This window comes from Rhinichthys klamathensis, unplaced genomic scaffold (genome assembly GCF_029890125.1).
Source record: "Rhinichthys klamathensis goyatoka isolate OS25496 unplaced genomic scaffold, OSU_Roscu_1.1 h1tg000554l_1, whole genome shotgun sequence".
NCBI lineage: Eukaryota > Metazoa > Chordata > Actinopteri > Cypriniformes > Leuciscidae > Rhinichthys > Rhinichthys klamathensis.
The window spans coordinates 3,683,280-3,701,388 of record NW_026607023.1 but is presented as its reverse complement, the minus strand read 5'-3'; the positions used below and the strand labels follow the sequence as shown (position 1 = coordinate 3,701,388).

At 36.1% G+C, this 18,109-nt stretch overlaps 1 protein-coding gene across 1 annotated transcript in view; it reads right to left on the bottom strand.

The window, feature by feature from the left end:
* Positions 1-17,330, bottom strand: part of LOC130073638 (transmembrane protein 164) — a 36,789-nt gene extending 19,459 nt beyond the window's left edge. Inside the window, exons 1-2 of the mRNA XM_056239158.1 lie at positions 16,758-17,330; positions 8,843-8,892 (exon numbers count right to left, since the gene is read on the bottom strand). Of these exons, the coding sequence (XP_056095133.1) occupies positions 8,843-8,892; positions 16,758-17,195 (488 nt within the window). The 5' untranslated portion in view covers positions 17,196-17,330. The remainder of the gene's footprint in view (positions 1-8,842; positions 8,893-16,757) is intronic.
* Positions 17,331-18,109: the final 779 nt, after the last annotated feature.

Sequence of the window (18,109 nt, the reverse complement as noted above, 5' to 3'; positions counted from 1 at the left end):
TTAACAAACTCTGCGACACATAATAAGTTGTATGTGCCTGTAACTATTTAAAGTTACAAGACTGTAAGATGGAGCTTATCCGCTTAAAAAACAGGTGAATGGACTTATGGTTTAAATTTGCATTGTGTGAGGAGATATTAGAACTCTCAAAGGGGGACTGTGGGAATACAAATGCTGTGGTTAAGTGGTCACTTCTGAGGGTCTATATAATGGCGCTTTTCCACTGCATGGTACGGTACGGTACGGCTCGGCTCACTTTGTGGCGCTTTTCCACTGCATGGTACGGCTCGCTTTAAATGGTACGGCTTGCTTTAAATGGTACCACCTCTGTTGAGGTTCCAAGCGTACCGTACCGATACTAAAATGTGATGTGACAACACTACAGATCACTGATGGGTCAGAGAGAATCGTCACTACCAGCGTCATTGGATTTGCAAGACGAGACACTAAACCCGCTAGATTTAAATAGTCAGCAACAGCCACCGCAAGTATTATTTTTTCGCACAATTTTTATTAAACGACTTAAAATAATAAACTTGACATAAAGAAATGGCTGAATCGTGGTGACTGGTCAGTAGACGAGGTGCAGACGTTCCTCTCGTTGGTAGCCGAGGAACGGATCCAGCGAGAGCTGGATATTGCGACCAGGAATGAAAACGTTTTCAGCAACTTTAACGAGCAATCTATAATCCTACCCACTTTGAAGCGGTACTAAACTGCAGTCGAAACGCAAACCGAGCCAAAGCGAGCCGAGCCGTGCCGAGCCAAATCGCACCATGCAGTGGAAAAGCGCCATAAGAGCAAAATGTTTAAAGACTGTCTTTTGAATGCCTATAAAATACAATGTATGCTTCCCTTAGACTTGATGACTGCAGGCAAAACCCCACATTCTCAATAAAGAATCCTGCTAAAGAGATACCCAAATCTCCTGGTCTTTGCTTTTTCGCTACAAAAGCCAGTATGTAGGCTCCCCATTTGCTTTAAATGCATATAGAGAAAATTAATTCACCAGAGATGCATCAGTCGAATGGCCATCAATCGGAACCGGATGGTTTTTGCTTGTTTCATTTAGGCCGATCTATGTTCCAGACTTGCACACAAACTGCATTGGAATCATGTCCCAAAATGTAATTTGTGTGGAAATATTACATTTGTAAACCGTACGTTGACACAGGCCAGAGACGGGACACACTGAAGATGTGAGGAGAGGAGAACACAAAGAGGAGAGGAGAGCACAGGTGCGCCAAAAGAGAAAATACTGTACCAGGCTCCCCACACATGGGTACACCTACAGTATATATTGAATTGGGGGTAATTTGAATGTATCTCTCATAGGAACTGACTGTCTTACGAAAAGTTTTGATGCCATTTTCTTTTCCTGTTTCCGTATAATGCCTATTATAGTAGTGTTTATACAGTAAGTGCAGCGCTGCTTTGTGTACAGCAAGGGAACACTATATCGCAGCTGTTCCATAAGTACTGTCAGAGAGTACATTTGCATTTTCATTCAGTCCATCTGCTGTTTTGTTTTTGTTTTGTGCAGTTGTGTTTTGTGAGGTTTTATGCAGCATAATTTCACAAAGCTGAAAGTCAGGCCATTCCGTTTTTCCTTTAAATTTTGAAATTATACATTTTGTAAATGTTTTTGTTCAAGGTAAGTTTGGCCTGTAATAGAGCAAATAATAAAATGCATTTGCTTAAAAAAAAAAACAGCAATCGCTATTTCCTATATATCGCTATATATCGGAATCGGCCATGAAAAATCATGATCAATGTATCCCTATAATTCAGTTAAATTACTATATATTAAAGAAGTAATAGAATTTATCGTTTCCACAATTCTTTACATTTTAAGTTGGACTTTGGTTAAAACTATTTCTTGAAACCACGTTAGGGAGTCAGGGACATGAACAACATCTCTGGTGTTGAGTTCAAGTCAGTTCTGGTCCAAAACAAGTCCCACTATTACAAAAGGAAGCCAAAGCAGCCAACGGCATTACTGTGCTCAAAACCTCCTCCTTTGCAAATGCAAGCTAACAGGCATCTGATGTCATGAACACTCGTTTGCATGCAAATACACACATTAATCTGTCACCTAGTAGAGTTCCTTGATGGTGTTTTAGTGAATTAATGCTGAATTGCATTAACACTCACCCAAGAGTTGAGGGTCACAATCTATTTTGAAATGTTTAGCCACAGCAGTCACTAAAGAGGTAAATGTCTCCAATACACGTGCTATAGTTTTTCACATTAAAATGCAGAAAAGCACAGGGAAAGGGGGCTAGATTCAAGCACACGTGACCCATTTTGAAAGAAATCAATTTATAATTTGACTAATCCAAAATTCAGGTCATCCCTGAGCTTATTTATTATTTATTGCCATCTGGTGACATTACCAGTACAGCATGTCTAACATTCAGGACATTAGAAGCTCCTATGAGGAATTTGTTACCACCATGTTAGTTATAATGGAAAGTCCAAATAGGGACATTAACGCCGCTCTGTTAACAAAGTTTTTTTTTTTTACACAATTGCTTATGTTTATGATCTGACACGATGACACGATGTGATAAGATTCCAGCAACAAGCATTTTGTCTGTCTACACCAGACGCGACATGGCTGAAAAATGACCACAAAATTAACTACAAATGTTTATCGTTTTAACATTACTCAAAATACATACTCTAGACCGATGTGATTATCCATTCATGGAATAGACTTGTTTGCTTGCATAGAGTTTGCTTACATAGAGTTCACAGTTAGAAGAACATTGTTTCCTTTAATTTACAAGTGTTTTTAAGATCTAGGGTAAATTATCCTCTGTTGCTTTTATTATGGCTAATAAAGTCATACACAGATACATACTATTTTAATAATGACCCAAACAAAATCAGTACCTGAGATTTGAGCCACGTTGTTGCAGAAATTGAAATCATTTCAAAAATAGAATCACTGTCGCAGCTGGTTATGACAAAAACTCTAATTCTTTTGACTTTTATATTTCACAGTAACAATATAGATCACAATTAAAATTGTTTTGTTTTGTCATTTTATTTTGTTTTTGTAATTGAAATTAAGAGTAAATTACAAATGAATTGCTTTGGATCCATTTGCCGCAACAAGATGATGATTTTCCTGCTATTGTACACTCAAAAAATGGTTTTGTGGCACTGTTTTATTTTACTCAAATATCTTTTTTTTTTAATTACACACATATATTTTGTTTTCCGCCTATACACTATTTTATTGTTCTTAATTAACTTAAACTGTTTAACTACTCGCTACACTTAATTATCAATCTTTACACTAATGCAATGGGTTTAATTTCGCCATTTGAAAAAACGGATGTGACAATTTCCAACGCATTTTGATGATGGTGGCGCCATCTTTTTTTTTTGTGCTTAGTCAAAGTCTTGAGTTCTGAAAGCCTGTTTTTATGATGCTTTTAATGTTTTGTTTAGCAGCCGAGTATTGATTTTGATTGGTTTATTGCAACATTAATGGATGAATGCATACGGTTGTAAAATGTGAGTTTAATTGCCTTTGTGGAAAGTGCATTATTCTCTGTAGTGTATGACAATAATTGTGCTTATGGAACAAAAGTATGGGACAATTAAGTTAAGTAGATCGCTTCAATCAACACCCCCAAAGCTTTACAGTCCCTATACCTCTTACTGGGTCGACATTTCATTCGGTAACGTTAGGCAGTTTTGATGTATATGCTTGTGCATAAGCAATGCTTCTATCGCTTGTTTCTGCTTCTTCTTCACCTGTGTTTTGATCCAGAGATTCTGTATTCTTTCAGAAGATGCGTAATCGCGCCCTTTACCGTATAACAGTGAAAACATGAAAAACTGGAAAATTTCATCAATGGCGGAGATCAATTTGTTTCATAAATGTCGAAAAAATTCCATCAATGACATGGAAAGAGCTAAAATTCAAAATGGTTTTCAGTAGCGCTGTACAATATCACGATATTAAATTGTGAATAGGGATGGGCACGAGTACTTGAACGTGACAGCGACCATCAAACATGATTGCCATGACTTTAAAAAATATATATTTAGCTTTTTCTGATTAGTAGGGATGCACCGAATCCAGGATTCGGCTTCGGCCGAATATTGGGCTTTTTGACGGGATTCGGTTTCTGCCGAACCTTAGGATTTTTTTCCACCGAACCGAACCCTAGGCTTGCGCTACCTACGCTGGTCGACGTCACGCAGCCGTTGATTATGGGAAGGTGTTTACGTAGGTGGACCGTTCGAATGCAGTAGGCTGTGAGAAAGTGAAAATGAAACTTGTGAGCAGTAATCACAAATATAAGACGCGCTTGGTTGAGTTTAATAACCAGCTAACAAAACGCTGCAGTTTACAGACCGTAGGCTACATTCACTCTTCAGTTTCAGCTCAAATGCAATGTTCGACATTATTAACTTTAACATTATCCTTTTAGAAATAAATCATTGATGATATTAATAATGCAGCAGTGTTCTTTTGTTCACATTTTTTAACAGTAAACTTGTTTTATTTAAAATTGTTTCTTGTTATGGCTTCGAAAACGCGCAGTAATGACTGCAATAACTTTTTATCATGAAAAATAAAATTAAGTGCAAGATGTGCAGCGCCAATAAACACGAGATATTCAGCATTATAATGAGAACAGGATTGTGATAGAATGTTGTAAATTCTCTGTGCTTTAGTTGCCCGTGTATCAGTGCGCTGTTAAGGGAAGAGCGCATCCAGAGTTTACCTTTCAAACCATAGACTGTAAAAAACGAGGCTAATACACATGCGCATTCGCGTCCTTTTGTGCAGATGCAAGTTGTAATGTTATGTATCTAGGATATCTTGATTATTAATCTCATAGGATCTGTCATAGAACGGGCTTCAGTTTATTGGAGATCATTTACTCTTCAGCTTTACCTCAAGCAGCGATTCCTTTTAGATATTTCTTTTTCGATAACGTTTCATGCATCATAATCTAGCAGTTATTTTTTTCTAGTCATAAATTCATGTTTTCATAGACATGTTATATGTCATATTTTTATTTGTCAACATTAATTTTCATAACAGCCTTTCATGTAGCATTTCGTAACATTTTTGGACCCTAGTGACAACCACAATAGCCCTAAATGTCAGCAGAGAACATAACAACTAGATGAGCCCTAGAGACAGGTACCATGTGAAAAACTCATCGACACGAAAGCCAGACAACAAGAACCAGACCACCAGACAATCTTCAAGCAGAAGGAACCGATGGAGTTTGGGTTTCCACTGTCGCCTCTGGCTTGCTAGTTGGGCTAGTATATAATTGGGCTATATGTTAATTTCTTTCTTGTGCTGAACACAAAATAAGATATTTTGAAGAATGTTGCTATCAAACAGTTGCTGGTCCCCATTTACTTCCATAGTAGGAAAATATATACTATGGAAGTCACTGGAGAGCAGCAACTTCTTTGGGTTTAAAACAACTTGAGAGATTAAATGATGACAATTTTCATTTTTGGGGGAACTATCCCTTTAATGTTAATAAAACAACAAAAAGTGAGCGTTATAACATTTTTTGCCATATCACCCACCCCTAACTATGTTATATCTAGATCTGAGTTTTCCCCGCTATTTACAGTTACAACATTTACTATGTACAACTTTTGGTTCTAGTACACAACTTCCTGAGTCATCGTATGGTAATATCGGCATATGGTAAGGGTCGTGAAGCATCAGTGACCTACTCATACTGATTCATGCATGAATAACAGCAGCCTTAAACATGTTAGTACATGTTTGCTAGTTAATGCATTAATTAACGTTTAGTCAAGTCAAGTCATCTTCATTTATAAAGCGCTTTTAACAATGGATTGTTTCAAAGCAGCTTTACAGAGATAAACATAATTTAAGGTAACAGAGATTGTTTTGGCTTTATAGCAGTTCTTGAATAATGTTATTTCAAGCTAAAGTTAATTTTGATTGATTCACCTCCGTCGAAATGATCAGACTTTAAACGCGAACCTGTGATTAACGCTCACATGCACATTCAGAATTGATTCTATAGTTATGTGCTGTTTAGGGGTAAACTAAATCAATCAGTCTCTGTAAGGATTAAGCAGTAATCTAAATTTGAATTAAACATATAATTTAAACTGTAATATCATAATCTGCAGCTTTGTGACAAATAATTGGAAAGGCACATGATTTTTTATCCATTAATTACACAGATCTGTCTAATCAAACGTGGAAAATATACTAATAACTAGCACTAATAAATTTAATTTGATCTAAACAGTTTTCAGATTTTTATAGTTTATTTAGGCATATGTTTAGTAATAGCTACTTCTCTTCCTGGAACTACAGTATGTAGGGTTTTTTTCTGGTGGGACACTCATTAGTGGCGCATTCGGTGCTCGCTCGTTGGTTGTGTTCCTATGGTAATGCTGGCATTTTAATCTCATAAATGTTGACTTCTTTGGTAAACAGAATTAATAATTAAAGACATGTTTGCATGTATGTTGTATTTGGGAGGTTTCAGGAGATTATGTAAAATAATTAACTGTATTTTTTGTTGTTTCAATATATATGCTTCAATTAGCATTAGCTTATAGCTTATTCCCTATTTTACATGTAAACGTGTCTTGTGTGTCTTTCCAGGTATGTTTGGACTTTCTTTTAAGTCCATATGTTTAATTGTATAAATAAAAATAAAAGAACTACACAGAATTTTTATCTTTGTTTTTTTTGTACCATGGGTGCAAAGGAATAAGGATGGCACTCTTATTGTATATGTTTATTCATATTTTAGTTAATGATTTGTAAGTGCATCATAGTGTCATGACTTTACTTGAGGAGGCACATCATAATTAATTCATTATTAACTTACCATACATTAACATCGACTAATGGCTTGTTAATGCATCATTATGTCAGGACTTTACTTGAGGGGGCACATTATTACTAACTCATCATTAATTACTTATAAAGTAACATGAATTCATGACTTGTTAATGCATCATTATGTCATGACTTTACTTGAGGGGGCACATTATTACTAACTCATCATTAATTACTTATAAAGTAACATGAATTCATGACTTGTTAATGTATCATTATGTCATTTCTTGTCTTGGCCCTCCAAGAGTACATCTTTAAAAAATTATCAATTACACATGTTCTATACATATTCAGCTCTTCTAAATCAGACATCATTTGGTGCTTTTCGGTGGTTTGTAAAGTGGAAGAGCAGAGGTGCTGTGTCCGAATTTGGATGGAGAAGGAACTGAACGGTAGGAGGAAAGTGGACACATTTTGATGGGGCAATAGTGGCCCCAAAGAAGAGCAAGAAAACAAGACTAACATCTGACTGCATTATGATATAAAGAGAGTAAACCAATCCACAAAATAACCACAGAAATAACCATCATCTGTGCCAACACTGATTTTAATTTTGAAAATTACATCTGTTTAATGGATATGTTAGTGTAGGTATTTCACTCTTGATGGCAGCAGTGGAATCACTTAAAACGGAATGAGATTAAATTGTTTTTAATGATGAATGCATCATTGTGTGTTCAATGAGTAAGGTTAAATGTAAATATTGCAAGACATTTAGTGTCATTCAATGATGTGTGTGACAGTTGCTGGTGGCAAATTTATGAACAATTTTACATTGTGCCCTTTTAATACATCTTTCTTCTAATCTAGAGCATGTTTGATTTAGTTTACCCCAAAGTGTTAATTAATACATTAATTAACAAGCATGTACTAACTTGTAGTTAAGATGGTATTTTCATGCAGGAATTCATATGACTCATGTCGTAGTTAAGGTTAGTTCTTCATTAGTACATGTCTTAACTCATCATTAGTTCATAGGAATGTAATTATTAATTCAGGTATTAGTACATGATTATTCATGTACTGTTATTGTAAAGTGTTGGCCACTGATATGGCTAACTAAGTCATGGCTAACTTAAGAGTAGAGCTGCACAATTAATCGAATTTCTAATCGCGATTACAATTACGAATGCCACAATTAAATATCATTCAAATCTGCGTTTACAAAAAAAAGTCCACTTACATTATTCTGCGTTCTTAAGAGGTGTGTTTAGAGCATGTTACGTTGTGAGAGGCGAATCACGACTACTTCAGAGAACCCAGCACAATAGAAACTACCAGTGACGTAAGTGTAGAGTTCGTAAAAGTTCCTACTGGCTGTGCGAATGCAACCAGGAAAATGGCCATAGGGGAACATTAGTTCTTAGGGAACTACCCTGGTGGCTAGTTCCTATAACTAAGTTCCTAGAATTACCCAGTGCGAAAGCCCATATTATTATACCATGCATATTTTTACTTTTTTATTTATTTATTTAAAGAAGACACCAAACCAATGTATAGTTGACATTTGAGGCTTAATGCTATAGAAAAGCAATACAAGTTTTTCAGGAAGAATGTTTTTAGCTCGTTTTTTATATAAAAATATGGCATGCAGTTGCTTCAAACAATAGTATAAAGCTATTCAAAACATCATTTAATGTAAATTGTGATAATCATAATTAACAATCGCAATTACAATTTTTAGGGAATAATCGACAATTATGATTTTTGTCATAATCGTGCAGCCCTAGATTTAGAGTATCCTAAGGATCCACAGAAAAAGGTGTTGAAAGTTTCAAAGGCTATTTTAAGAACAGCCTCTGGTGATACGCAGAGGTTTGAATTCCCCATAAGCTGGAGAGGCCACATGTTACATTAGTTACACTGTCACTAGACTCACATTGCACAAGACCAAAAGTGAAGTTGACAAAGAAAGCTCACAGTTCTCTGCAGTGCAACCTCTTTCTGAGTACTTACCTAAAGATAACCATTGCAGTTTTACAGGGGGGACATGCAAGCAGGAAGATCTGCAAAAGAGGAAGTAATAAAGCTCAATAACCGACTCTTTCAGACAAAGAAAATATAGATAAAAGATAAATGCAATCTTTGAACCATGGGCCAAATTGTGCTTATAAGTACAAGTTTATCACATTTTCAGTGGCTAAGTGTTAATCAAAGAGACGTTTGGCTACTGAAAAATGGATACCTGAAGATAACAACACCATTTTGGACCAGTTCAGTGTTGCATTCAGAACTATTTTCAAACCAACTTGGATTATGTAGCACTTTGATTATGGCAGAAATATAACTATACATTCTCTGATCATTTTTATTTGACTTATTCTCATGTAGCAATACAAACACACCAATTCAACAACACCATCAGCAAAAAAACTGTTAAAATGACAAATCTAAAAATAAAATTGCATTTGTAATAGAGCCATTTAAACAATCTTTTATACATTTCAGATAAATGTCAATATTAAAATAAATTTCAATGTTTACATTTTAGAGATATTTGTTTACTTTCATATGATGAAACAATTTTGTTGGTTAAGAACATTATGTGGTCCATGCAGTCTTTTCTTTCAGTGATAAAGGGAAGTAGGGAACTAAGGATGGGCTGTGAGCCATATCTACTCCTGGGGCCTGTACCATGATGGTAGTTGAATAAACTCAGGGTTACAGGATTAGTTTTGAGTTGATTAAACCAAACCAATCCAACCAGGCTTTGTTGGTACCATGATGCTGATCATCAACTTTCTCTATCAACTCAGGCTTTGATCCTGAGTTTAGGTGTGACATCAGTAGCGAACAGCCAATCACATGCTGAGAAAGAGTGAAACTGAGATTCATTTCTCACGAGAGAAGCAGCGCAATTCACTACAGAATATTACGAGATTGAAAAAATGTAAACAAATTTACACAGCAAGAAGAAAATATCTGTCTATGAAAGAGGACAACTAAAATAGAGTCTTGCTATATCAGTGCAAGTAAAAGTTGTGAAGTTAGTTTAGACATTTGATAAAGGTAGAGAAAATGTAACATTTAAGCTCACATGTAGTCATTTTATAGCTTTATCTATTGATTCTAAAGCGTATTTATATGACTTTATATTTATTGAATTAAACTGTGCGTAATAATAATTGATAAACTAAAATTGTACATGTGTGATCGATTAAGGGTACAATAATTACATAAATAATATCTAAATCAAACAAAATTATTATTCCAAATAAGCATTACTAAAAGCAGGACAATTTTTTCTTTAAAAATCATTTGCTGTGTAGTGATCTTTAATTTGGAGTGGAAACAGGTGGAGTGACTTTATCGCATCAGACATGTCACTTTGCTCACAGCTGATTGGTCCAAGTACGGTTTGAGATGTCTTACATGGAACATAACGTAACATAATTTATGAGCAATTAAGATCATAAAACAATGTTTTTTCCATTCCTTTTGAAAATTTTCAAGCGCTTATTAAATTCAATGATAGTCTAAACTCTATTTGGACATTTTCTGAAGAATATATAATGGTGTTTGCCCACGCAAAATTTGCTGACACGATGCAAGGGTGTTTTGGAGTGGTTTCTATGTATGCCTCAGTTTCATGAATGTCTTAAATCCCCAGTGAACAGCTTCAAAGGAAAACTTTATAATTAACAGTTATTTGAACTTATCCTGATTATGTGTAAATAACCTCTGTTAACTACATCTCACCATGTAACAGTGATTGGTGCAATGTCCAATTTGTTCTTTTGACCACAAATGCAACAACATAGTATAACTCTGAAGACATCTAGCTATTAGTTAATAATTTAAAAAGGGAAGTATTATGTTATTCCTCTGGATGTAAAAATAGAGAGTGTAGAAACACTGAACTGAGTTACACCTAGATTAGGGTTAGAAAGCATTTCATCCAGCCTATACCCTTTAAAAAAAGATCTGTACAAGCAATCATACGTCTCTCATACATGAAGCAGCCATCAACAAGCCTCATTCACATCAGAAGCATTATGACTTCCTCACCCATATGTCGTTTCAAACCATGTTTTGTTGTTGTTGTTTATCTTTCTTACCCGGAACACAAAAAAAGTGAATGAAAGTGAATGTAGACCAGGGCTATTGATAACTTCTTTGTCACTATTCAATTCTAATCTTCTCCTTCATCAAAGCTCTGAAATATCAACCATGTTTGCACATATTCAAATAGGCACAAACATCATTGGTGTGTCATCTCATGTCTCATAACTGATCATGACATTGACATTCAAATCACACAAATTTCAGGATATATATGGGCAACAAACCAGTTTTATATTCTTTTTATTTTGTTTTACTGAAGAGATTGACAGACTCTGCTGGCTGGCTAACGCTGTACACCATACTGATCTCATCCAACAACAACACAAAGCAATTATTGTATCTAGTCCTTGTAGGCATCTACTGTACATCAGTGTCTTCTTAACTGCTATACCTTCCTGCTACATTTTTCGGCATTTATTGAGGCTGACATAATTCTGCTATACATGCCCTATCTGGTGCAATTACACTGTCAAATTAGCAATTAGATTGCTTTGTTTTTCATGAGACAGAAGAGAAAATATCATGAGAATAAGGCCATCCTTAAAAATATTCTTGTTTGCCGTAACCCGACCGACCCAATTTTTATTTATTTTTTCCTTTTAGTCCGACCGACTTGCCGGTTGTAAACTTGCATTAAGACCGACCGATTTTTTTTTTACTCTTCAAACAACTAATACAAATGCAATAAAATAATATAAATTACATTATAGTAAGTATTGTGAATATAAATTGCGTAGGCTACGTTCTTTCTTTTAAATAAAAACCCGTGGCGTCATCTATTATGATTATGTTTACACCATTGGTTTGCTCATGTCACACTATGGCCTGTGCCTTCGCTTTGTTTCATTCACTGTCAATGGTTCGCGCTCGGTGATGATGGCTGCGGCGCGGCTGCTTGTGAAATACGTCTGTATGAGCCTACATTTAGTCGCTCATTATTCGAAATTCTTAATGGTCAAATAGGAGAATAGGGAATCGATGTTAACGGCCTTTTCTCGGAGCGCGTCCAGCTCGTCATGACATGCCCACCGCGAACACGCGTCACACAGCAACTGCAGGCTCTGACAAACAAACACACATAAGTGTGGGAAGCCAAACACAACGAAAGTGGGACAAACGGCGCGGTGTGTTACAGAGTTCGCGCTGCGCTGACTTGTAATCTGCGTGGCTCAATGGACCGAGCCGCGCGAGTTGCGACTCGCGACAGACTCGACAGCGCAGGGAGAAGTGTTTGCTTGCGCCAGCCAATGGTCAGCGCGGCGCGAACTAATCTCACCAGCGCCGCATTGACCAATAAAACAGCACATCCCATACCAAAATGTACTAAATAGCACAAAAGAAAATCGACCATTCCATAATATGTCAGGACTATACTTAATAGGCCTATGGTTTCTACAATGCGCCTAGCCATTTGACCTCACTGATTTCCGTTAATAATAGCAGATGTTTATGGGTCAAATCTCTCACTCTCTCCCTGCAACTTTTTGTTACCCTCCTTTCCTGCCCCTAGACCAGAAAGGGGGCTTGTAACAGTCTGGGTCAAATGTAAACAAATGGTGCCAAACGTTTTATTGGTCGGCGCGGCGCTGGTGAGATTAGTCATTTTAATTTATTTGTTTCCCTCTGAAAATCCACTTTCATTGAAATCTAGTGGGTTTTTAAAAAATTTTTTATTGATTCTGCCTATTTTTTTCCAAATGAATGCAGATGGAATTAATGCAATAAATATGTTTTTTTGACAAAGATTTCAAATTGTTTGTGGTCTATAACCTGGATCAGAATGAGGTTCGCAATGGTACACCCGAAGGCATGGGTTGAAGACCCAGTCAGTGACGTCACGATATGTAAATTTGTTTAAATTCATACCGACGTAATCACCGTGACCAAAATTATCCTTTTTTTTTTACATTGAATCTTGAAAAAAAAAAAAACAGACCTACCTACCGACCCTTTTTTTTTTTTTTTTTGCTGTTACTGCAAACCAAAACATTTTTAAGGGTGGCCTAAGGTGGAGGAAGGAGGTACTTTAAAAAAAAAAAGTTTGTTATTGCTACAGTATAATGTTTGAGTTACATTCTGTATGCACAGAAAGATTTATAAAGCAAGTTACTTTCCCCTTAACTCCTTGTGTATATTATTGGTTTTGCACTTCATTGAATCTGTTTACAATTCTCCACTGTTCTGGCTTTATTATTTACCAGATGATAAGACTGTGACCTTGTTCAAATATTGTAAGACTTGTACAAATAAGTTTATTGACATAAGTGGAACTATGAAGTTACTATGAGATGTTGCGTTTGAGAACACGTGCCGAGGCGAGAACACATATTTGAGGCCTAGTAAAGTGGCATCATAGCGTGCAGTGAAAGACGGGCATCCGGGGACTGGGCTGCGCTAACGGAACAAGGATTTCCTGACCTAGTTGCTCAATATAAAAAAAAAAAACCTCACATAGATGACAGGAACCAGTAGATGATTCTCATTAACCAGTCATTTACAATAAAAAATGCGTATGTCTGAGTAGGACTGGGTAATATATCAAATATTTACACCTAATATAGCTGATAGTATTCATTTGATGGTGCTTCTTGTCCATTAAATTTCCTAAAAAAAAATTTGTCATTAGACTATAACTTTGCGATCTGTGTGTCTTTTGCAACAAGTATGAGAACATCAAGACAGAGAGATGTTCCAAAAGTTTGCATGTGGCATTTTTCATATATTAAAATGTTTTAGCAATGATACATATTTTAGCATAACTATTTGTTTGTACCATCATTGATAAGTAAGTTAGTTACTTGCATAAGTTTCCATGTGGCATGTGTTAAGTTTTACTAACTATTTAGCCATTTTTTATTGTTATAATAATGATTTTATAATGTCTAATCAAATCTAAATCAAAACTCGGAAATGGCATATGAGACACTGCAGTCTGGCTGCACTTTAAATGTTCATGTTATTTTCATTTTAAAAGTGTTCGTTTTCCAGTAGATGGCAGCAATTATTTTTTTACTATGTGAACTATTATCAACTATGGCACATTTTTCATGTTATCACATGAATGAAATTGAAAAATGTAGATCTTCCTTAAAGTGAATTTTACATAAAATGTTGCAGTTTTATATAAGTGAACATATTTTAATAATTACAAATTAAGGCAAATAAATTATACCATTGATACCAATTGAGGCGAAAAATACCATAAACCTCCCAAAACTGTACAACAGTTGACATTATGTCAACTTTATGTTACTTTATGCATTATGTTATAAAAAATGACATTATGTTGTTACAAAGACCCTAAACACCCTGAGTGTACACCCTAAACAAACAGCGCATAAGGTTTGAACCAGGTCAGGAGTTGCCAAACTTTTTTGTCAGCTGCACCCCAAAACCGTTAAATATTTACTTAAAGTACTGAGATTTTAAGTTAATACTTTAATATATTTAACACATTTGCATCCTCACGATTCTCTAATGTTGCTTAAAGGTCACATAACATGCAAATAAATATTACCATTTCAGTTTTTATTGATTAATTTTGCATTTGTTTATTTTAATGTTACATGTTAAGTAATAATTAGCATAATGATGAACGAAGCCCCTGCAGTTCCCTCAAAAACCCCTGTTTGGGACAGATTAATCTAGATTAATGTTAAATATAATATTATTCATTAATTCATTGTTATTTCAACTGAATCACAGACCACTTTAATCAGTTACTGCAAAGGAGAAGAGATTAGCTATTTGTACAAAAAAAGTCCATAAAACAAACCTTCACACACACACAAAAAAACACCTCCTCAAAGAATTTCTGTTGAAGCAACAAACAACTCCTTTTACAAATAGCCACTGTAACCACTTCTGTTTTTAGCCACTTTAACCAAAAACAGAACCAGTTGAGTACAAATTATATTTGAGAGGTTAAAGAGGAATTACTGCAGTACAAGCCCTTTTCAGTTGCCAAAAAAAAAAAAAAATGAAAAAAAACTGTTTATAGAAACTATGTTTCTGGTATCATCACACTAATAGGGTTCCGTCGATTTAAAGAGTACATTTTAAAACGCATATTATAGTTAAACATCCGTATATAATACATCAGTAATGCGTAGATGACAGATGTAGATGTCCCTGCCCTATACTTTATCTAAAATACTGTTTTCTAATTTTAGAATTATAACACAGTAGCCTACATGCAGTTTTCACAACCTTAAAATAGAGGCAGAGGTGAAAGATCCTATTATCACTAAGTGAAAATTGGAGTCTTTTCTTTGTACTGTATAAATAGTATTAGGCAGTATTTATACTTATTGCAAATAGTGGCAAATACTTTTTGCACCTCAGTGTATTGTAGTACTTTATAAAATAGTATGAAATATATATAGTGTGATTATTCAGTAAATATGTAAAAATTGTGGTCGATGTGCCGATGTCCGATCAACGCTAGGACACCACTTCCAATTTCTTTTATACGCTTAGTAAAGAGCCGTTATGCATTTCACTTCCACTTTTCAAATATTTTCTTAATTTTTATGTAAAATAAACACTTCTCTGAGATGATATGCATTGGGAAAAGGGAAAAGAATGGGATCAGGAAAAGAGTTGAACTCGTGCCGTTGCATCAAAAGCTAATGTTCCAATCGCTGTCCAGTTACCGGTTTAGTTCATTTTGCAATTTTGTCTGGCTCAACCAAGACGGAGATGGTGTAAACAGCTTTTGCCAACAAGATGGGCTATTTGGACATTCTGTAAACAGGCACTCTATAAAATTAATTGCGTTACTTCAAAGAATATTTGTACTTTTTAAACTGCATTAGTCACACAGCAAGATCATTTAAATCAGGAGTGCCCAATCCTGTACGCGGAGAGCGACCTTCCTGAGTGCAGTTCCAACACTTCTCTAACACACTTGTCTGATATTATCAACAGTTTCTGGGAATCTTAATAGCCGATTCAGGCTGTTTTTAGATTAGAGAAAAAGCTGAGCTTTGCAGGAAGGCTTTAGCCATCACAAATGTTTATTTCGACTGTCATGTCCATCTGTTTGGGCCATCACAATTCATATTTTAATTTGGACCAATTACAATACTACAGTAGTAGACCAACATTTGAAGTGGATCAAAAAAGTTCATCAAAGTTGTCCTAAGACAAGAACGGGTGTTGTTCAAAATTAATGTATAACTTTGATGAAAGGTTTTGAACCACTTCAAATGTTGACTACTGTATATACAAATTTGAGCCAGTTACATGGGTGTGTTACTTCAGGGTATTCTGCATCACAATTTCTATTTCAAGTATGAAAGAAATAAGGAGGAGGAGAAATTGTACACCAGTTTAAACCGCTGCAAATAAGCGGTGGAAAAATGTAAATTATACTTCCTCCTTTTTACAACCGATCTATCATTTCCTTCATGTGTTTTTGAGAGCCATGGAGAGGTATAACAAGTTACGATTCGCCTCTAGGTATGTGGTATGCAATTTTAAAAAAAACTTAAATTACCAGTGCATCCAATGACACTCAAAGCTTAGAAACTAAAGAAAAAAAATTGCCGCAAGCCTTCACTACTTCAAAATCATTAGCTAGTTTATACAAAACAACTTATGATACAGTAAATACAGGTTCAGATCATTCAAGTAACCTGAAGTTGAGTGTTTTGTTCAAGGCCACAGTGTTGATGGATGAAGCAACCCTTTGGGATTTTTAACCTGCAATCTTTCAGTTACCAGCCCAAATCATCTGCAATATAAGCAGAACCACATCTCCAAAAATTATAATAGTTTATGATTGTATCATAAATATACTTACTTGCACCATTGTGACCACATGACATGGATTGAGGAGGTAGATCACAGTCTTTGTGGCAAACTTAAACCCAACCTCAACACCAAAAGTCATGCACAGAGCCACAAGCAACAGGTTCTTGCCCCAGCTGTCTTCCTTACTCCTCCTGCCATCTCTCCCAACATCTCGGACCTCTTTAGGGACATTGAGCTTCTTCATGGCCACCACCACTTCCAGAATAGAGAACAACACAATGACCAGAGTCTCCAATATTCTCTGTTTTGGAGAGAGGAAGGCTGCGCACTCTGGCCCTCCATTACCCTCAAACATGGGGTCCACACCTCCATAGATCCAGTCCAGCAGACTGTAGATATTATACCGAGACATGTTCCTCTGCTCGTATTGAAAAAGGTACGAACAAGACGGTATAAAGGACAGGACACCAACCTCCTGGCGAAACATTAACTTCAAATCTGTCTTCGGAGCAAGAATAATAAAATGCTCAAGGAGGAGGGCGGACTCAGCTGTTTCAACAGATCGGCATCCTTTATGTGAAAGACACCTGTGGAAGAGACCTAACGTTACACACTCTGATGCGGTGTGTTCACAGATGCTCGTCAGGGCTGGGCTGGAGTTGGTATGCAAGGAGGAAGACGCCTTTCCAAACGTAACGTCTTGACTGGTAAACGTTTTCTTCGCTAAGAGGAGAGTCCAGAATATTCCTGGCCAGAGCGGACCATTACATAAAAGCTTCAAAGAGGCTCTTGTTTCGCGCGAGAGGCCTTAAATATATCAACAACACTGTAAAACACGACCACGACCGATGTGACAGGGTTCGGTGAAGCTCGCTGCTGCTGCAACCTATCATCCGATAAAATGCGTTAAAAGCAGATGCAGAAGATGCGATATACCCAGCTCCATGTGGCGAATAAAAGAGAAACCATAGAAACGCCGCCCTGTTCACGCGGGCCCCCACATCCACCCAGCACCCACACTGCAACACGCCTGCGCGCTGTTTTCCCCGAAAACCATCAGCATATTGATGTGGCCGAGTGCTGCCGCACATTTCCTGGAATGGGACTGTCGAGTGCGGTGGCCCCTCCTTCTTTTCACAAGTTGTTAACTCTCTCACTGCTGGTGTAGCTGTACTTTTTAGGGTCACATTTTCTAAAATGATACAGTGTCCCCACAAATAAAAAATGTGGAAGGCACACTAATTGACAGGAGAGGCATAAAAAGTATTTGTATTGTGTTACACATTTATTCAGAGGCATGTCAGTTGTATAATTTTTATTTTATTTTATTTTATATATAGCCTATATATATATATATATATATATATATATATGACTTATATGTCACATGTATGTAAACAA